This window comes from Trachymyrmex cornetzi, unplaced genomic scaffold, assembly GCF_001594075.2.
Source record: "Trachymyrmex cornetzi isolate Tcor2-1 unplaced genomic scaffold, Tcor1.1 scaffold223, whole genome shotgun sequence".
NCBI lineage: Eukaryota > Metazoa > Arthropoda > Insecta > Hymenoptera > Formicidae > Trachymyrmex > Trachymyrmex cornetzi.
This window is the reverse complement of record NW_017296881.1, coordinates 295,899-318,588: the sequence shown is the minus strand read 5'-3', so window position 1 is coordinate 318,588 and position 22,690 is coordinate 295,899. Positions and strand designations below refer to the sequence as shown.

Genomic DNA, 22,690 nt, shown 5'->3' with positions numbered 1-22,690 from the left:
GGTATTATGATCGAAAGTGAATTTTCGCTGCCTAAAGATATTTCGAATGTAGGACAGATATACGTTTCTATGAATCGAACAGGGTCAATAAATAAAGTACCACTGTCCTTTGACCTTGTGAAAAGAGGTTCTACGAGAAGAGAAACTAGCGAGTGGCCGTGAGAAATCAGAGAAATCACGATGTATGTACAGTGAAGATTAGAAACACACCGTATTAGAAACACTTGTCCGGCGGAAAAATCGAAAACTCACTTTAAAATGCGCGATTCGTCTACACGTATCTCATTGCGTATGCTGAAGGATAAAAATTGATATGTGAGCGTGCTGTTCATAATAATGAATAGCGTTCGTTGCGTTATATAAAAATGACAAATGTCATCAAGGTACACTGAATGACATATGTGAGAGATGTTTTGCAAATGTAATTTCAAGGAAAATCGAGTAAAGCTGAAGCGTTTTAAAGTGTTTTAAGCTTTTTTTCAACAAGTTTCCACATTTTGCCTATTAAATGATAAAACCTGCGAGCTACTAACCAAGTAAGTTTTGCTTATGTTTATTGCGCTCGAGAGTAAAATTGAGTAATCCTAATTAACAGAATAAGTATAATAATCGCACATTTATTTTCCGAATTGTATACGCGATTAAATAAGAAATATCTTATTTAATCGCGTATACATAATACGTTTAAATTAATAGTATTTGCATGCATTACGTCTTTCCATATTTGACTGAAGCAATTTTTATTGCTGTCATTGAAATTAATAATTTGCCAATGGATATGCAAATTGACCATTTTGTTTCGTGCAGTTAAATGTAAATGTAAGTGAAGTAAGAAAATTTATTCATAATTATTGAACAATAAAAATAATTGTTGAAACCCTTGAAAGCCTAAATGGCAGTTGTATTCTAATTTACATTTACAATTGATGTATTTACATTTGTTTTTAAATGTTCATTTTTACTATTGATATCATGTGTGTGTTAGGATATATATTTTAGGTTTTTATTATATAAATGTAACATAAAATAAATTAAACAACTTTTTACACATTAAAATTTTCTTTGACGTAAATCGACATTTTATTTTTATAGATTGAAATCGTATTAATAATATTAATAGTGATTGAATCATGAGTCTGCAAAATTGCCACGGAATTATAATTTATTCAAAATAATTTTATTTTAGCCGCAAAATATATAATTAGATAAGTTACAGAAGCAATTATGATAATCGAGCAATTTAAAGCAATAAATCGTATTATATTGAATGGTCGTTGTTTTCATTTTCCTGCAACATCAACCATGTAATGCTGTCGCTTTAGATCGTTGGTTTACATTTATACGTATATTGAAGTACCAGGTATCGATGCTTTTTATACTTTGAAAAGCCTCGTCAATTGATTGCGTAAATCGAAGTAATTTACATTCGCTAAATGCATGGTATCAATTGCATTCAAAAGCAGTGACATTTGTGACTGTGCGCTGAGGAATACTAATAGTGCTATCGAAGTGCGAATAACAATAATACGAGATGACAGCTTACCATAATAACGTCAATCTCCATTGTTCTTCGCAATTTGACTAACAAAACATCTCTGAATCACTATTGTCAAATAACAAAACGATAGTTTACATAAACTAATTATAGTATAATAACAAAATTAATTGGCAAGTGCTTATGTAATGTCGGTGAAACAAATATTCTAAAATAAAGAATTTTCTTAATTATCTTATTAATATCTTGCGAAGAATAATTTGCATATTTACTTTCAATTATTTATAATGTTTCAGTGTTTGTATCTAATACAAAAAGTGATTTTGCTTGCGAACGATATCACCGAGATATCACATTTCGTCATTGAATTATTCAATGTAATAATAGTATATTTGTATGTGTAAAACGTGTTCTACAAGTACATTCATATATCAAATGCATAATAAATATAACAGCGCTGAAAAGGAATTCTAAATATGGAATTTAAATTTGAATATTGTATTCTGAGATTTATACGAATAAAGTAGCGAAATAGTATGAATATATACATTAAATAATATTTTATCGGAATGTTAGATTGAATTTTAACTGTTTCTTTTGCCGTAAATTTTTGATTGCGCAACGGAGTATAGTTTAGTTCTCGATTTAATCTTCATTTACATGATAAAAGACACATTCTAATCTGAATCAAGATATGCAGGACGATGATCGAAGTCGTATTGGATCGTAGTGTTTGCACGGATCTCGATAAATTCCTTATTCGGACATATGTCACGGGCGGAATAACGCGGATCGAGAAAGAGCCAACGTAACATCGCAACCGTGCTTAGTATTCATAATTAATCGTTGCGATTGATTACATTAGAACATGATTTTTGCAATAAAGTGCCACAAACTTACACGTCTGTATAGTTGTGTGCAAATACACTTAAATTCGGCGAATTTAATTCTCGAATCACAAAAATTGTGTATGGACATGTGACTCTGTTAAATCATTTTGCTCGAAATCGTCCTACAAAAAAAAATGTCTTTTTGCGTATCGTAACGATGCGACATTTCCTCGCGCGGAAACGAGGGAAAAAATGATGCCGAGAGAAGCGGTCGCAGGGTAATTTCCTATGTAATTGAGAAAATACACCGGCAATGGCCTCGTTACGTCGATTTCTCGTAACGACTTTCCGCGCGCGCCCTGATTTGGCGCTATACTTTTTTCTGCTTCTCTCTTGCATCGCAAAAATTATAATGCGGACGATAGCGTGCAGATATCTCGATCTGCTTCCGGAGAGTACTGACCAGTACTGACAGGCGGTTGAGAAAGAAACAGACGAGTCGAATCTTATTAATCGCATTACTTAGGTACGATGTATACATTACACCTGCCTCGAGGGTAATAATCCATGATAACTCTCATCACTCTCGTAATATCAAAAATTTACTATCTTACTACCTACTGTTTAAATCTACTGATATATGAAATGCATGCGTATGCAGATCCCAGAAATTATAATTTTAGTTTATGACGATTATATACGAAAGGGCAGTTATTTGAAGTAACTAAAAAACAGTTTAGCTAGATTTGAATGATTTTGCTGGACTCAAAATAATTGTGTAGAACGTATAAATTGGTTCTTCGAATATTAAATTTTTTGACTAAGACATAGAATATCAATTTAACACAAAATCTTTAAATAACATAATCATATTATGTTAAATTGACATTCAAATATGTTAAATTCAACACAAATTGTTACAAGATCTTAATAAAAACATACCTAAGTGGACCGTTTTCACAACATAATTATACAATGTTTTCTATTGTGTATGATCAATTTTTTTTGAAAGACTAATTTCTTAGAAATTTTTATGTGAACCAAGAATAAAATTTATCTAGATCTAAATCTCTTTCTTTTCATAAATAAAGAAATTTTATTTAATTGAAATGTCGGTGTGAGAAAGTGCAGTTCTCTTGAAAATAATGCTGGAGGTATATTCCTATATAATGTGTCACGTCACAAGCCGCGAGATTTTCTCAAAACAATTACGCATAATAAATGCCTCAAGGGAGACGCCGACATCATGACCCTACTTTCTCAGTTTCGGAAAGAAGAAAGTAGTCCGGAATTCTTAATCTTATCGCCATTTTCAAGCTTCGCAGCGCTTGGTGAGGTGAAGCGGAATTTCGAAGCAATTAAGAGAGATACGCAAATGAACCGTAAAGCGCAAATTGAATAAGCATCAGAGAAAATCTAGTTTCACTTTTGCGCCATCGTGTCTTCTTCTTCTTCTTCGCGTGCCGCGCGCCCTGCTCCATAATGGATTTTCTAATGAAAATTATCAGCATTGGTTACAACCATCAGCGTGGTTAATTGGATCTCGCGGTAATATCACGTGCGAGCGATTTGGGGTGTGACGCGATTTACACCTGCGAATAATGCTAACTCGAGAGCGCGTTTCACTTCGCTTGATGCCAGCAATTGAAACTATGCGGAATTAATTTACGTGACATGTGGAGTCTGTGTACGTGCAAGGTCGTGTCTTCTGACATTTTCGTACGTAACCGATAAACACGTATTCAAGGAGCGATACCTGCAATACTTGTTTTTTTAAACCATTTGCACATTAAAGTTATATAATTTGCTATCCAACACGTAATTCCATTGCGAGTAAGATGGCGATTCTTTCATTAAATTTCAGCAAGATTGTTCAAGATATAATAATAATGTAATTTTTATAATGAATTGGTCGTAATTAAAAAAAAAAGATGTATCAACAGCATTAACTGATAGCAGTCTAATTGAAAATAATCTTGTTAATTTAGTGACATCATTAATGAAAAAAATGTACTATGCTTCTGTTTTAATAAAATATTATTTGTTTTATTAATACTATTATTAAAAATAAACAAGATTATTTTTAATCACATTGCTATCGACTAATATTGTTAATCTTTTTTTTTCGTGTATGTATAATTAAATTATTTATACCAAAACTTGGACATATTACAGAAATCGCGTGAATCGATATTATTAATTTTATTATAATAGATTCACAATTGTACTGTTTTTAAGCAATTTTATATTTCTTAGCATTTGAGGACAGAAGCCGATTTCTTCTTCCGTTAGAGGTCTACTATTATTTCAAGCAGCGAAAGCAAGTATTATTAGAAGTATTATTTGGGTCATAATTTCTTTTTATGAAGGAAACGTAGCTCATGCCGGACATAATGACACAATTTTCTAAATGTTTACGTTCAAATCGAATAATTGATAAGCAACGGTATCTTCTTGAAGCACGTGCCCAAAACGTGACGGTCAACAATCGAGATGCCACGTAAAGATTATATCGCAGAATCGTGTCAAGTTCTTACAATTAGTAGAGCTCCGCTCTAAACATCAGCTTCTTGAAATCGTTGTATACAAGCTTTGACCAAAATGTCATCGTCCAGTGAGCAAGAGAAGCGTCGTAATACGACACACACCGGAAAGACACACATTTATTTTCTTCTGCGATTCGTGTCGCACACAAAACACCGGTAGCTACTCCTGCGCTGTATCGCGTAGATAGATAAGTGAACGACCTTAAGTGCAACGGTATTTGTGCGTGATTTTCAAAGCACGTTTGACAACGGCACGTATATACCTACATATGACGCGCGTACAGGTACGGCGTGCCGAAACTGCTCCAGTTACCTCGCCCGGATCCGCTGCGACAACTCCGTCGCGTAGATTACAGCCTAAGACACAATTGAAAAGCACAGGCAATAGAAACGGGGAATAACAGATTTCAACCTATCAGAAATCATATGTACCAAAATACACAGTTTTTGATAAGTTGAAATCTGTTATTATTCCTGTACTTTTCAATTGTGTCTGAAGGATTTATACTGTCAACTTATTCCGTGATCTGTAAGAATTGACCAATCACAGTCGAGTATTCCCCTCTTATTTGACTGTGATTGGTTAATTCTTACAGATTACGGTATAAATTAACAGATTAGTATAAATAATCCTTTAGGCTTTAGACACTCTCGTGTGGATATAAATGGAACAACCTTCGTGAGCTATATTGCGGTAGAAAAAATATCGCGGAAAATTAAAAATATTTAATATAAAACAAGAAAGGAAAGAAAGTCTTTAACGGTCAAGCTGCTTCTAAAGTGCTTAAATAATTCTATGTAAATTTATATACTGTCTATGTAGTCATTTAAATTGTGCGTCGTATTTATTTTTTTATTTTGAAACGCAAACCGATTGAACTGCAGTAGTAATATCATAAATTAAATGTTTAGCAATTTACTATGTTTAATATAATTTTTTCATTGGTTGTGCAATAAATGGATAAGATGGACGAGCAGATAAGATTTAGGTACCTTCTGTTACAATATATTTCATAATATGAAATTTCGATATTTAAATTTAGATTTATATTGCGAATTATTTATGATACTGGAGAGGAAAGATTATAAGTCTTAAAAAAGAGACGAGAAAAATATTTATTACATATAAAATATATGTAGACGAAAATACAAAGTAGTAACTCAGAATTAGAGTCAATGTTTATAGATATTAATTAAGCACATTAATCTTAAATTTGTCATCGATTAACATAAGATCGTAATATTGAGAAATAAATATATTCCAGCGATACTATTATGTTTTGGAAATATCTTTCATAATGTTAATTTCAAAATATTATTCTGCTTTTTACAAGAGATAGAAAGATGACTTGATAATGTTCAACTTATTTCACTGAATGGCAAATTTTAAGAATTATCATATAAATACGTTCATAAGAACAAGTAACAGTACTTAGAGTTCTAATATAAACCAGCGCAAAAAACGACGAAGAAAGTTCGCAAATCTCCTGGAAGTATGTTATTAAGTTGACACGGTGGATAAACTTGTCTGATTTTTGTACAGTTGCTATCGTGACTGTTGATTTTTGAAAATGGCACGAGCACGAAACCGCTCGTATTTCTAGGTGGCAGGAAAAGAAATTCGAAAGCCAAGGACTTGTTGTGGATGATCCTATGATCAGAAATATGTCTGGACTCTCGAGAAGCACATTCCAAAGGGAAGGTCGCGGGAGGAGGAGAGAAAAGGAAACGGACAAGAAGAGATTGAGAAAAGGGAAATTTTATTACGGTTCGGTATACAAGTTCTTTAAATATGATACATTGGCGTACAGTCATAATAATTACTTTTCTCGTATCGCAATCATTTTTTACGATAAGTAGAGAGTGATGTAAGATAAAACGAAAATAGATAATATCTACTGCGTAATTATCAAGGCGAGAGTACAACAAGGAGAATTGTAGCGATAGCGAAGATAGTAATGATGAGAGTAATTCTAATTGTACTGCAGTAGATAGTGGGAATCATTTTCACGATACATAATAGGATAATATTGGTAAAACAAAGGAGGAGGCGCTCATTAATAATTGCAAGTCTTCTTGCATCAGCACCAAGTCTAGTTCGAAGATAGACTGAAGAAGTCGAAAATTTAAAAGAACTGCAGAATGACGGTGAGAGTGAAATGGATGGGAATACGAGATGAACAAGGATCTGGATGAGTAGTATGAAGGAGATACGCCGGCACGCATTCCATTCAAAGGATCTTTTGGTTGGAATGGACCCGGGTGCCCTTCGCTAGTTGCTCCGGAGGACCGTATTGTCCGCGTCGGACCATTCGCGGCTAGCAGGACGAGGGACCGGAGGGGAAGCGGGAAGGGATTGGGGGAGGTGGTATCGCGGGACCCCAGCAGGGCACCCAACTTAACCTCTCAAAGCAAACGGTCAAAACGCAACCAAAACGGAGTCCACTTACCTCGTTACTCGTTTGTGCCGCGCTGCACTCAGATGATACTTTCCTCGTCATTCACCGTCACGACCACTGTCGTTTCCGGATATTCCAAAGCACTATCGTCGATATCACAGTAATAAAATATAACTATATGTCATAAATGTCAAAACACCCGGGCGCCCTGCGCGCTGCATCATCCTGCGTTCGTTTGAAAAGCGATGCTCGGTGCAAGTGTGACTCCGGAATTCGCAACACAGGTTCTAACTCGATCTTGTTTGGGTTACCACGTCGCTTGTGTTCCCCTATTTTTCGAAATTATATACTACGTCGTTGTAATGAAAGATCTCTTATACATGTGCGTACTGATCGCCGCGGATAAGACACGAAAAATACCAGGCCGTAAGGATCGCGCGCTACGCTTCGAAGCGGCAGAGAAGTGTGGCAGACGCCGACCGAGCGATGTGTTGCCGTTTTGACCTGCCTGCAAACTGACCAATCATCGCGCAGGTGGCATCCCGCTGTCCCAGCAGTCCCTGACTCCCTGCTGGTGGCAGGCGCAGGGGAAGGGACTTAACCACCTGCCGCGCGACCTGCTGGAATAAGATCAATTCATAAGAGACTCCAGGTTTGTTTGAACAGTAGTCTGCCAACTCGATTTGGTTGTTGGTAACGTAGAACCTCGTCCATCCACTCGTCCTGGATCATTCGATATTTTTGAAACATTGTCAAATGAAATGTTTAGGTTCACATTTACCTATAGAATTTAAATGTCTCTGCTAAGATTTAGAACGAAATTACTGCTCCAAATTTGCTTTAACGACACTCAGTCTATACTAATCAGTCGTTGATAATATAGAACTACATCCATGAACGACGGATGGTAGATGATTCAACGTTCTGAAACATTATCATTGAATGAACAGTGTCATTAGGTTTACAATATGAATATTTAAGGCTGAAACTATTAATGAAGTTTCCTTTGTTGCCACTTACTGATAGAGTCTCTCACATTAAATTACATTATTCGAAAGTCGGAAAAATATATAGCACTTTTGTGTCTAATAGAGATATTAAAAATTTTTTTTCATCAATGAAACTCTTGAAGAAATAAAATGCAACTTTGATGTATTTATCAATATTATAAAATTGCGGAATATCATTTTATTCATTGGCAGATTGAGAGAGAGAGAGAGAGATGTGAACATTATAATATTTTTAAAATTTATCAATAATATAATCCAGAAATTCTTTTTGCTCCATTAGCAATGGCGTTCGTGCATAATAATACTGTATATTAATTATTAATATTTATTACTAAGTCACGTGTCATGATCATTGCGATAAAGCCAGGGAAAATCAACAGTTGCGTTTGAAGATCTTTATCAGTGATGAGGTTTAATATATCGCTTGGCGACTCCGACGTGGGGAAAATATTACGAGGCGGACCTCGCGCGCGGTGCTTCAAGGCTGATCCGGCATAGGTACTTATTGTATCAAGTCTCGTTAACGGAGATGTTCATTCACTCGCACCGGCCAGATGACCAGTATGGTTCGCGTAACTCATCACCGCTGTCGCGTCCTATCAACCTCATATCGCGCGATAGCAAAGTAGTCAGAAAGATCAATAACGGACTTGTCGATGATATGTGCCTAAAGTATCGGTCCTACATCATGGAAACGCAATTGATGTGTCAGCACGTTTGACGACGATGGCAGCGCTGGTTCGTCTTAAACGCGGTAGCGTCCAGTTGAGACACGCGGCACTCGAGGTCAAAGGTACGTTGTGCCCTCAATCGACTTCCTTTGGCAACGAGTTTCCGGAATTTTTAATGCATTATTATTGCGCTATGATTACGTAGACGATTAATAAACGATTTACGACGCAAAACGATTTTACGTCTGTCGAGTTAAAGGAAGTGAATAACTTATCAATTATTCATACAACGTATCGTGAAACGACGGCGTAATCTTTAGTCAGATTCTTCGATTAATATGAAATTAAATTTTCCATATTAAAAATCTCTCTTAAGATTACTATACATTCAATTTTAGTTATAAATTATAAATTTGGTGTCAGCATCCTACACTTATTAGTGGCGTTATTACTCGCTCCGGTTACATATTTATCTGTAATTCGCATGAAACGAACTAGTGTTAGGATCAGCAGAAGCGTAAAAATCACTATTTCTTAGATTAACATTACTGAATTAATAGCGTTACGCGTTCATTGTCTTGTCAAAAAGTCAGCTATTTGCGTTTCATCATTGCCGAGCCAAAGTCGAGGTCACCTGTACACTCGGAGTAGTGGAGAGATAGTGCGCGAAGAATCAAACACTGGGGCGTGATAAAAGCGAGATGTCGCGGTCGATCTCATTATTTTTGGGTTCTGTGAGATGGCAGACTTCGTCAAGAGAGGTAGCGTGCAGTTCGTTAAACGTGGCAGTTGTCAACTAAAACTCGCTGCGCAAGAGGTTCGAGGTTCGTCAAAATTCTAATCACTGTAACTAATTTTATTTCTTACATCGTGCGCGTGAGATCTAATTTTATTTCGCGTTGTCGCGCGGCTAAACTTTAAGTAACTTCATCCATACTTATTATCTACTTTTATTTAATGTCTTATATAATTAATTATTTATTTTAACAAATTAATAAAGAGAGTTTCTTTTGAAAGTTGCGTTTTATAGTTAAATATTTTGACTGTGATATATGAGTTTATATATTAATCTACAATCTAATATTATCGAACTGTTATGATTAATGTTTGTGTGTTTTGTAATTTTACAAATATTATTTTTACACGTAAAAAGCCACTCGACACAAGTGCCTTTTAAATTTAGAATTTGTACGCAAGATATTATCGTGCCAGTCGTTTGAGTAAGTTATCAAAATCAAACATTGCTGTACTCCGACGTTTGGAGACTATGATAATGGATGTATGTACATATACACACATGAAAATTTCTTTTGTTACTATTATAATTTGAATGATAGAGATTCTGTAAAAAATGTGAAAACTTAGCTCTGCGCAATATAATTAATAATGCATATCTACCGTTCTATTCAATAATTTTTTTATTAAATAATTCCCTCGATAGTAAATAAAAAATTCACAATAAAGAGTTCAAGTGGCTTATAATTCAAATTAATCAAATAAAGGGCATATGCCACAATGCAAGATTTAGTTAGCGAAATAATATTTTATTCTGATACATGTATATAAATATAATAGACGTTTCTGCCTCGATCAGGCCTTCTTCAGTATAAACAATAATAAAATTCTTGGATAAATATTTACAAAATAAGTCACACGATCAAATCACAAATTATTTGATTCTTTTTCTGATTTTTACTGAGACAATTTGATATTATTAAAATATTCATAAGATTTTTATCAACGACGCGATACGATTAATCTTTTAATGATCTTTATTTGATCTTTATTGATTATGAAATTATTTGCAAGTTTTAGAGATTTTTTTATCGGTAATTTGATCAAATTGGTCGCGACTATTACGATTATCATGTAATTACATTGCTATTTGTTAGCGGCTGTACGAGCGCGACACATCGTCGCCGGTCTAGTCGCTGTTGGATTTGCGCTTTGCGGCGCAGTCGAAGTCAGCTCCTCCGTCGCACTACTGGCGAATCAGAAAGACAATCATGCCATCATCGACACATCTTGGCACTGCGATATGCTGGTCAATATCACCAGCCGCAATCGCACCGAAGACTTCGAAATTATATTTATGGAGGTATACATATACCTAGATATTTTGCCTCATATTTCAGTGGTAAATGTGGTACTCCCTACTTTTATTTGTCTAACAAATTTTTATTCGTTAGTACGAAAGCAAATTAAACGAGATTGATGTTGTGATAGCGCTTCGTTTTGCATTAATAATTAATGATTCATTTGAATTACCAGTTTGCAAGCTATTCCAAGAAGTAAATGTGCATGTTACACTAAAAAACAGTTATGCTCTGCAACGCTACGTTGCAGAATAACATTTATAATCCATGTTATGAACGACAGCTGCCACAGGAGGAGCGAGCGGAATCGATTATGCGTGAGGCGTTCTTATGGGGACAAGTCGCCGGTCCGATCCTGGGAGGTTGCCTGGTGTGGGGCCGATCAGGGCCCTCCATGGTGTTCTCACGTGCAGTTCTTAGCGCCTGCTTAGCGTCTCTATTAGTACCTGCAGCTTGGCGCGGACCGTCGCATGTCGCGCTTCGGTTGTTTCAAGGATTATGCACCGTAAGTCGGCGCGCAGACTTTATTACCGCCGTTCCCAAGCGCTTCGCAATGACGTGAACTCGATTTTGCGTAGCACCGTAAAACATGACGCCGGCATAAAACATTCGCGCGAGAATCATTACGACATCCTCTTTTGCAGGGCGCAACCATGCCTGCTGCTCACATGTTCGCTATGACCTGGTTTAAGAGCAATCACAGAAGCTGGTACTTCAGTTGTTATGCAGGTATATTGGGGATTGCGAATACGACCGTTTAAATTATAAGTAAAAAGAACAAAGAACTCTCCGAGTCGTTCATTATTATAATGTTTTGTAGTAAAAACAGATTTGCATATTTGCATATTCTACGACAGTGACACCTTTTCAAGAATCACTTTCAGAAAGCCATTTTTAGAAATAGGTGTAAAATCTTTGGGATACATAACGTTTATTTCGTTTGTATAAAATAAATATGATTTTATGTTTTTTCAACTATATGTCGGTGAAGCACAAAAAATTCACGGGACTGCAAATTGCGCATTACTGCTCTACAGCATATTACATCATGTTCTTCAATTTGTAGGATATCCTTAAAAATATTCTTCACTGACAATGATGAGTGTTACCAGTCTACATGATCCAAATTACTCGACTAATCCTAATTCCCATGCTTTAAGCTGTCAGCGTGGGTTACTGTCTCACTGGATGGCTGGGCACCGCGGTGGTGCGAACGTTCGGTCGCGATTCTTTGTGTTACGGTCTGGTTCTTTTGGCACTCTGCTGGTATTTCGCCTTCGGCCGGTTTGTTAAGGACACGCCAAAGTCCTATCAACATGATACAACTGTAAGCAACACTTTCGATCTATTTAGCGAGCATTCGCAACACTCTCGGAAGTTATTAAAGTAGTTGGACGTGCTAATTAGTAGCCTGATAAGAGTTGAAGACATAGTTGAAAGCTTCTATGTAGTCTCTAGAAATTTTCCATTCGCTAATTAGTACTTGTGACAAACCTGTCATGCGATGGGTAACATTGACTTACCAGATTACTTAAGATTTATCACATGTATGTACCTAACCTTTTAGACATTTTTTAACATGTAACTACGAGATTAGTAATTATCACAGGCGGCTGTGATACCATGGGGAAAGCTGTTGAGATCCGTACCCGTTTGGGCGTCCGCAGTGGCGACGATGGGTAATCAGTGGGGTGACGCGACGCTTGCACTTGGCATGACGAAGTACCTGAAGCTTATCTATGGGTTTTCTACAGCTAACGTAAGTTGGCTAAGATTGTTTTTATTTACTACTATTTTAACATTAAAAACATCCCATAAATATTCAAATGAAAAACCGCCTGAAATATTAAAACAAAAAGGATATAAACTTTAAAATTTAAAAATTATAAGTTCATGCAAAAAAAGATAAGGCACTACAATCTGCTTTAATTAAATAAGAGTTTCTTCTTATGTGTGTCACATATCGATCGATTCTCACTTATTATGTACTTACAATATTTAATATTCAGACCGATATTACGGAGATAGTTGCGAGCTCGTAGGTTTCGCAGTCTCACCTCGTTATTAAATTGTAATTCAATTCAGGACTCTGTGTTGACCACGTTACCTCACATCGGTCACTTCATGGCTGCGCTGACCTGCGGCCTCCTGGTAGATCACGTCCGCGAATCTAAAATAGTTTCCACGACCACGGCGAGAAAGTTGGTCGTCTATACAGGTGCGTTATGTGTATTTCCGATATTACGTCTACAATACTACAATATAAATAAAAATAGTAAGTTCACTTTTCCAATTTTGGAGCCACTTAATTATTTTTGCGTATGCGTAAATCGCACAGTTTGCGAGATGACGATTGCGATATTCACCAATTAGTTTCTTCTATTCTAATAAAGTGATCACATTTATATGATCTAAGTTTACTATTGGATCTAGAAAATCAATAAGAGCAAAGCAATTTGCTAACTTCGCTCTTATGGCTTGCCCGCGTACAGGTAACATAATTGACTGGTGGCGATCAAAGGTGTCGACATAAAATAAATCTATTGTTTTTAAATATACTGTGATATTATTATGACTCGTGCAAAAATTTTGACCACTTGGTAATTTTCACTCTCAACGCTAAGTAGAGTAAATTTATATAAAGTACATACATAGAATTAATTTATATAACAAGAGGTAATTTTCGTTTTTTATATTCTTTGCCAATTCTCAATGAAAACGTTTTGAATTATAAGAAATGTGTAACATGAAAATTTAACAATATTGAAATTCAGCAATATTATTGTAGCCATTGAAAAGTACGCAATACTGATACGTTATATATAGATTACTTATTTCATGCTGCGAGGTAAACTGATTGTTGGCGTTACCTTGCTCTGATTGTGAGAGTAATAGCTTATGAGATCTCATTACGATAATTGAAGATGGAAAGTCTTAGACATGTTGAGTAATGGTTTTATCCTACTACTAAAAACTAAAGGTTTTATCCCACGTAACATAATAAGAATATTTTCTCGACACGTCTCTCTGACTCTGCTTATAAGGGAATTGCTTGAAGTGTCAAATTTTTATTTTAATGAAACTTTGTATACATATTGGTTACGTAAATAGATGAAAGTATCAGTTGTAGCTAATAAACGGTAAAATATTTAAAAAATGAAATCACTCTTCACATTTAAAATAGTTTTCAGTTTTTTTTTGTTATATCTCAAAAACTGTTTAAGATATAAAAAAATGTTCCATATGAAAGTTTTCTATTAACTTATCTTTTTATTTAGGCATGACAATAATATTTCTTAAAAATAATTTTGTAAATATAGATTTTGGAAAAAATTATTTTTTGAAAACGTGACGTAGATAAACGGAGGCAATCTTATTATAAAAATATTGTATAAAATGGTTTAATCTTTTAAAACTGTTTACTGGCCTTAATCGATATTTTCTAAATATATTTACGTAATCTATATGCACACAAAGTTTCATTAAAATCAGAATTTGCTATTCTACGAGAGGTTCCCCTTGTTAGTATTCTCAGTAATACCGAATTGAATGCGATTAGCGCACTTCATCCCCGCGGCCCTTCTCTTCGTCGCTGGTTACGCTGGCTGCCAGGCTCTGGGTGCTGCCTGGCTGGGGATAGCAGCCCTCCTCGTTTCTGGCACCGCACCGGCCGGTGCACTCGCAGCCATAGCTGATCTCGCACCTGCGGAGTCACCGGCGTGCGCCGCGGCCGCGTGCGCTCTTTGCTCCACGCTGGGCGCCGCGGGACTGCTGGCCGCCAATTACTTCGTCACCCAGGCTCTTCATGGCTCCGTAAGTCGAGTTACTATGACGCAGGCACGCGCGTTATCCGCCCGCGCAAACGTAATAACGCATTAAGTAGCTTCGTACATCCGCGAACATTAAATGTCGGATTACATAACAAAGATTTAGCGACGAGTCTTTCCTTCTTTCTACGTTCGCATGAGCCGTCCCTCGTTACTTTTCACTTAAATAGTTATTAATTATTTTGTGCCTAATTGCACATTGTTTTAAATAAGAACATAATATATTTGCGTAATATTTAGGATTTTTAATTTAAAATAAAAGAAGAATATTTTAATATTTTTTTTACATTTTGTTGTATACATTTTTGTTGATTAATTTTGACATAAATGTTGAAAGATGAACAACTTTATTGCTGCTCTGTTCCTCAAATAATAATTAGGAGATTGCATAGAAATTCTAATATGATTGTAATTCGCTACGGCTGACAAACATTTTTTTTTATTTTTTAATCCGATTTTAAATTTTAATTCGCGTTTGCGATGTTCGTCCGTTTTAGATCGCTGGTTCTTGGCGATTGGTGTTCGGTGTTGCTTCTGTCGTCTTACTGACGACCGCTGCGGTTTTTCTGGCTCTCGGCAAAGGCGTTCCGCAACCGTGGATCCCATCTGTGGCGAGACCGCGGAGTCACGACGTAATCTACGAGCAAGACGCGTTGGAGCTTGATCACGAGGACGTGGGCGTGCAGACCGAGCCCTTCGTGCCCTATTCGCTCGAGGACGACATCGAGAGTTTGAAAAACGTACCCCGCTCTTCATCCATTCACTCGAAGATCTCGGTGGCCTCCAATTAAATCGCGAGTGCCCTTGTACCAATTCTCTGTGCTATTTTCATGCCTCATATTGCACCAAGGATATTCTATCCCCCCCGGATTATTACGATAAGAAAAACGATGTACAGTAAACATATATTGCAAATGCACACGCGATTAACACGATAAATGTATATAAGGTTTAAGAATAAGAATAAAAGTTTATACGATAACGATAGAATGTCCTCGAAGAATATCACTACGACAAAAATTGAAAAACTGAGTATTTAATTTTTTATCAAGATCTGCTTCTTGTAGAAAATTAAAGTTGCTGTTACGAATTGTCGTTAGATTTCGCGAAACACGATTTGAACAACCGAGGCCGGTCTAGATAAAATCGTTGTGAGACAATGCCATGAATAATAACAGGTAGATTCGCGGAGTGATATAATTTGACTCGTAGAAAGTCGATAGCTGATAAAAATGTCGCGCGTTGGAAACTCGAGGGACATGACAGGACAAATGTCAGGTAAGCGTCGCTTTTGTCTCGGATTATTCGCTTTCGACTATTGTTGTTGAAACGGCTTCGCCTCCATCGGGATATCTCGTGATTTTCTTCGCTCGCGTTATTTTCTAGCATACAAATCTATGCATTATGCCCATTTCTATGAGACACTATGTGCCCTCCTCGACGACTTTCTATCTCTGGAGTAAGAGTGAGAGACGAACCAGTGCGGCGAATACGGTGGACGCTTTAATTAGATAATCTTACAGATCCGCGTATTCCTATCGGTGCTGATTCCATTGTGAAAACGCGCCTACGCCTTTGTAACTAGTGCATGCAATACCGGAATACCGGAAGACGTGTGCAAGACCCACTGTCCGTGCTGGCGAGTGTCCTCGCCTGTGTCCTAACGACGGCCTTTCGAATGCAAGCGTGCATATCCGGCACGCGTGGAAAAATCAGAACTACATTTTAGATTTCCGCGGAAAATAGCCTGCCGTTCGCCATGAATTAAAAATTATTTTGCACGTTGCTTTTCACACCGGAAACTCATTCGATCGACATTCTTAAGCAGAATGTTGAGTCAATACTGGCATTGCGATTACTTGCATGCATATGTTTTACTTCACTTATCAGTAATTGACACACGTATACTTCTGTACTTTGTACAAACAAAATTTTTGAAATTTTGGAATAAGTTTGTTTAATTTCTTTTTCTGAGGTATCAATGAAATTACTTGCACCCATAGTTAGGATAATCCGATAATCGATCCAATAATTGACAGTAGCTAATAGCCCGTTCAGACTAGAGATTAAAATTGAAACAGTTTAACGAATCGGAAGAAAGAGAATTTATATCAAGTTTAGTGAACTTTGCTTTGATTGATTAAATTCAATCTCAATCCCAGTCTCTAATCTAATATCAGCATTTATCGAAATATTAAATAAATTTAATTAGCTTTGTTAGACGAAGTAAATTAAAGTAATTTTTAATTCATTCCATCTATAAACCAATTAATAATTTGTATGATCATTAATGAATCGTTTTAATATTTTTAGTTATCCAGTTGACTCGTCTTTTGTTGCGTTGCCACTTGTGCAAATCGAACGTTCACCGAGCGGTGATTGTTCCGTTTCTCACGTACTGTTCGAATAAACGCGTGAGATATCTGCGTCGTGTGTCGCGCATAACGCTTTTTTCGACAAAGAAATTCGCTCGCAGACAACAGGCGGGCTTTCCGAATGCGTGGAAATCACGCGCGAGATCTCATGATCTACTCCCTCGGCTGCATATTCGCGCGTAAGTTTGCCGCGTAGACCCGACCGGGCAGGAATGTCGCAATGCGCGACGCTAATTACTGGCAGTAGACGCGTTACTATTCTTTCCTGGTAACGCCGACTCTCAGGGACTTATGAAATGAGTTCTCACACAACGTCTCGAAGTCTACCGTCCGACTCTTTCTTTATTTCGATGCGTATATATCACACTAATCTCTTACGTAACATCGTATTTACAGTCGTAAGCAGGGAGCATGTTAAAGATGCCTTAGGATCTAGAACTTTCGCTGGTATTGTCCGGTGCGTTTTAACAGAGTACCTCTCATAAAAGAGATTTCTTTTGAATACTCGTTTAAGATAGATGCATCAGTGATTGACTGTTGATAATAAATGCTCAATGTATTTGCTCGGTTTCTAAGAGATTGGTAAAAATAGACATAAGGAATAAGAATACCATATTTTTCAAAGTCGCGGATAATAATTACACTAGTTATCGTAATATATAACCATTATGCAATTATAAATTAAATTTGTCATCTATTGGAATGTTATTTACTGGTGATTTTGTTATTTCAACATTCTTTCCTCGTTATTAATTTTAAACGACATAATTTATATGCAAATCTCAGCAGCGTGAGAAAAATGTTATGCGATACCTGTAAGATAAATGTATGAGAAAATAAAATATCTTTACTTAGAAAAGAAATTTAATTATCCGACTATTACTTAGTTGGTTGTACACTGATGCACCTATTCTAAAGTACGTAAATATGCGTCAACAAATGTTGGCAAGCTATCGTGCAGAAAATCGGTCGGGCTGCGCAGCAACGATTTCCCTTTCGCGAAACGATTCGATTCATTAACGACACGAATGCGTCCGTTGCGTGTAAGACATTGATCCTTACATGCTGATGGACATATCCGTTCGTCCACTACAAAAAAAAGATTACCGTTGACGTAAGCCCCTTCGTCATGCTTAAATATACTACCGTGAGAATTTGATACCGTTCCAGGATAATTAGTGATGGTAAAAATTACATATTTAAGAATCGTTTGTTGGAAGCAAATTCGTTAACTTTTGTCAAGGTTCTTTCATCTTGTAAAAAAAGTCGTAACAATTAAGTTAAAATTCTACAATAATTTAACTCGTTTTATGTACTTGCAATAAGTAATACTTTTTCGTAATTCCTAACTACTTCTAACCCACTCGTTACATCTTTTTCCTCGTGTCCTTTTCCTCCTCATCGTCCGTAATGATCTGCACGCTTCTGACTGGGCCTGCCTTTCTGTATCTCGATGCTGGTGTCGTGGTGGTCATCGGAACGGTCGTTGATCGTTCGGTGTTGATCGCTAGATTTACCATTCGCAGCAGCAAAGCTTCCCTAATAGGCGCTGGTAAGATCTCGTCATTTTCGTCTACGTCATGTGTGTAAAATTTCTGCCTATACACTCTTTTGGGATATCTGTCGTGGTACTCGTCATACTGGGGTTGATAGAGCGGGCTTAGAGCCCGAGGGTACACCGGACGTCTCAGGGACACTCGCTCACCGTATTGCGCTTGTTGATCGAACGCGAGTTCGGGTCTCGGAAGCGGCGCCTGAAAGCCCGCTGGATACGAAGGATATGGCTGCTGATCATATAAAGCATCTTCGAGGAAGCTCTTTGGGTATGATAGGGCTTGTATGCCATATTGGCTCACCAGTAGCCTCCTTAGCAACGTTTGGAAGTCTCGTCGACTCAGAGGCGGTGCGATCGGATTCGGTGGCTCTGGAGGCAGCGGCAGTGCGCCAGTCCGGTAAGGATATACAGTCTCGGGCGTGGTTGCCTGATAGTCCCTGTCGTCAGGATGAACTACTGCATTTGGAATTGGTCGCAGGATCGGCCGTGCTCTTTGGTCGGCGTCCGAATACATCAGCGGTCGTACAGGACGTGGACGCATATAGTTCATGTTTATTGCGATCCGCGCCTCATCTTCGGGATCGGGTACGGGAGTCTCCGTCAGGTAATGAACGTTGGCATCTGTCGTGCTCGAGTAGACCGGCTGATGATTCGACGGAGGCCTTAACAGGATTCTACTGATCGGTATTGCTCTGTAGACGCCTCCCTCTTCCTCGAGATTGCCCGGTTGGGACGGAACGAGTATCCTGGGCGGCAATTCTCGCAGATACTGCTCGGGCTGCTGTCTCATGAAGACAGGCTCGGTGCTCTGTCTGACATAGTTCCGAATATCTGCTGGTACCCTAGTTGTAGAACCGTGAAGTAGGGTCTGCTGAGTCGACGTACGCTCCTCCTGGGTGGGTTTCGTCTCAGTCTCGTAGACCCGAGAATCTTCGTACTTCGGACTATCGAATCGACCACCCGCTCCTAGATTTTCTTGACGATTGACATAGAATTTCGGTCGTTCTGTGCGCGGAGTAGTGGAAACCCTCTGGAGAATTCGCGATGGAGATGTCGTGGTGAACAAAGGACGCGTCGTGGACAATGAACCGCCGTAAACGTCGGAATGTTCGTCGTTATCATCAGAATTCGACTTGGTTGTCTCGTCGTGCAATTGCCTCCTCAAGTTGTTCCCCGTCGTGATTTTGACCTCGTCTTCCTTCTCTACGAAATCCTCAGAGATCGGCGGGAGACTGTGTTCAATCGGTCGCTTGGCAAAGATGATCTTTCGATAAGCACCACTCTTGTCATCCGTACTGGGTCGATTAATTTGCGAATCTTCGTCTTCGATGTCTTCCTCTATGACGATCGGTCTCTGCTGGCCATTGATGACTAAACGCGGCCTATTCTTCGCCGTGCCCTTTAAGTAGTGTCCGAATATCGTCTTCGGTGCCTCTGTAGTGGTAGTGCTTGTGGTCGTCGTGGTGGTACTCGTAGTTGTCTTCCTTGTTCGAGGAATTGACTGTACCACTGACGGTCTGGTCGACGATTCCGTCGTCGTGGCGTACACGATGGTCGGTCTTTTCGTAGTTAACGTACGGTTAATGCGCGGCATACTTTGTACGACTGATACGTGTTCCTGCAATGGTGACATGGTGGTTGCTTTAAAACCCGTCCCGTTCGAAGAGGAGTACGAAACCCTCTTTATCTCGCCGTTAGCGTCGACAAAACCGAACGTGCCTTTAATGTTGCCCAAAACATCACGACTCTCGACCTGACAAAGCAAGTATTTTCCGTTCATTTTTTTCGTGAGAATGGCATGATTCTTACGTCTTGCACGAACAAATTAATCTTTTTATCAATACAATTATCATAAATGTGAAAAATAAAAAATGTTTTAATTAAATAATTTTATATAGATATGTATAACAAATATTACTAAACTAAATTATCTTGCTTTATTAAATATATTTAAATGATAACAATACATATTTCCAAAATATATTTCAATAATAATTTAAATTTAAACATTCACACATATTATTCGCTCTATTTATTAATTTAAATAACAGAATTTTTTGAAAGTTTTATAATTATTGATGAGAGCATAAATAAAATTGTATAATAAGGTATAACTTTTCTAATTGCCTGTCGTAATCATGGCAGTCCATTAGATTTTTATATCTATTGAAGTTACTGTTGATATAATTAAAATTGCCATTGGCATTGCTCACTTAGCACATTGTTATTTTAAATGCAATCAGAAATGAAAAGAATTGTTCCGGCTAATTAATATTCGATACTGTGGGAACCGATTGTGCGGTGCAATTTATGATTCTCGGAAAAATAGATGATAGGCGCGGTTAAATTACGCATATAATTACCTTGAATGAGCCATCACCAGCTTCGTAACCATACGTGTAAGAGCCGTCTTCGTTCACCTTTCTGATTTGCTTCAAGATCGCCACTTGATCATGTTGTGTTTCCGATGTTTGCTGGTCCGTGACGTTCGAACAGCTCGCGGTTGCCAGACAGAAGAATGCCATCAGCCATGGCGTCATCTTAAAAGGAAAGATGAATTTTCTCTATGAAGAAAACGCAGTAACTCAAACATGATGTGACGCTGATGCATTGTAAATATCACGATAAGATACCCATACAGCACACTTTATCCGAAGAATATCCTGAAAACGATTTTAGGACATAGAATATTCTCTGGATGTCTTTAGGACGTCCCTTGGAGATCTATGCTGTATGGATAGTGCCAAAAATTGCAATAAATCGTTGAATATACGAATTCTGAAATGACCAACTTAGATTTCAGTGCGTAGAAATTGCGTGCTCTTTAATTTATTCAACGATTATATATTCAAAACGAAATATTTCTAATACGCGTTCACGTTCACATAATGACGCACTTGTCACTCTACAGCATTTCGCGTCCTAAAACATTTTCTCAGAATAAATCTTGATGATGTATGGGCGAAACATCGCGTATACAATCGATTTGCCAAGGCGCACACTTTCCCACGGGCACCAATATCGGTTTCGCGAAAAAAATCATCGAAACATTTAGACCGTGCACTTGCATTTAGATTGATAATGACTGAAATTGATCTCGCTCTCTCCCTCTCTCTTTTTCTTACGCGGGCACCATGAACCACGTATTCGCGCACTCGCACCAGCTCGAAATACTCGGCGATATACCTTGTTGGAACTGGAAACCATGTTACCGCGGATGCGGTGAATGTTCTTAATACGGCGTGGGGTGTCGGGTGCCGTTATATATAGGGTGACACAATAGGCAACCACCGCCGCGCCCCTTCCACGGCGTAACGCGTCGCGCCGCCATGTTCAACCTTGATGACCCCTAAACATTCATTAAGGCGCTGGGATACTAAATGACAACTCTCCTGCTTAGTACAAATGCGAAGCGTCGCGTGCATTTTTACAACGCTTCGGTAGAAAATACACGACAATGAAGGCTCGTGGTTATGATTGCTCATCTCGATTATATGTTCTTTCGTTGCGCGCAATTGCACAAGACAGGATTACTCTAACGACTCGAAAATACGGGAAAAGTCACCGGATGATCGGCTGCTACGCGAAGTGGATGTCGAAAAGCGGCTGTATTTTTCCTTTTTTCGTTAAACAAATTAATTCGGTTAGTATTTAAGTTTTACATTTTGCTCGAGTTGCTTTTTTGTACGATGGATGTCCCTTTTCTTTTATTAACACCAGAACCATCGATAATATCCCATTAGAACCGAAGATGCCAATTTGTTAATTTCCTACCCTTGTTTTTATCAAGTGAAAAGTTATTTTAATATTACCTATAAGTCTCATAATATCAGAATTATTTGTTTTACATATTTTCAATGTTCTGTACTTATATCTAATACATAAA

General features: G+C 37.7%; 2 protein-coding genes across 5 annotated transcripts; one reads left to right on the top strand and one right to left on the bottom strand.

The window, feature by feature from the left end:
- The first annotated feature begins 8,723 nt into the window (after positions 1–8,723).
- Positions 8,724–17,032, top strand: LOC108760301 (sialin). 3 transcript variants are annotated; one of them, XM_018506164.1, is made up of 10 exons: positions 9,002–9,073; positions 9,541–9,775; positions 10,844–11,049; positions 11,331–11,552; positions 11,692–11,776; positions 12,208–12,374; positions 12,657–12,806; positions 13,133–13,265; positions 14,607–14,860; positions 15,372–15,665. In XM_018506164.1, the coding sequence occupies exons 2-10, from the start codon at positions 9,691–9,693 to the stop codon at positions 15,663–15,665; spliced, it is 1,596 nt and encodes a 531-aa protein (XP_018361666.1). In that variant the 5' UTR covers positions 9,002–9,073; positions 9,541–9,690. The 3 variants fall into 3 exon arrangements, with proteins under 3 accessions (XP_018361668.1, XP_018361666.1, XP_018361667.1); XM_018506166.1 differs by lacking the exon at positions 9,541–9,775 and having other exon boundaries at positions 8,724–9,073; XM_018506165.1 differs by lacking the exon at positions 9,002–9,073 and having other exon boundaries at positions 9,691–9,775; positions 15,372–17,032.
- A 582-nt stretch (positions 17,033–17,614) lies between these two features.
- On the bottom strand, positions 17,615–22,026 carry LOC108760460 (uncharacterized). Of its 2 annotated transcripts, none has more exons than XM_018506463.1 (3): positions 21,991–22,026; positions 21,168–21,344; positions 17,615–20,557 (listed from the first exon to the last, which is right to left on the bottom strand). In XM_018506463.1, the coding sequence occupies exons 1-3, from the start codon at positions 22,009–22,011 to the stop codon at positions 18,617–18,619; spliced, it is 2,139 nt and encodes a 712-aa protein (XP_018361965.1). In that variant the 5' UTR covers positions 22,012–22,026; the 3' UTR covers positions 17,615–18,616. The 2 variants fall into 2 exon arrangements, with proteins under 2 accessions (XP_018361965.1, XP_018361966.1); XM_018506464.1 differs by having other exon boundaries at positions 17,615–20,422.
- Positions 22,027–22,690: the final 664 nt, after the last annotated feature.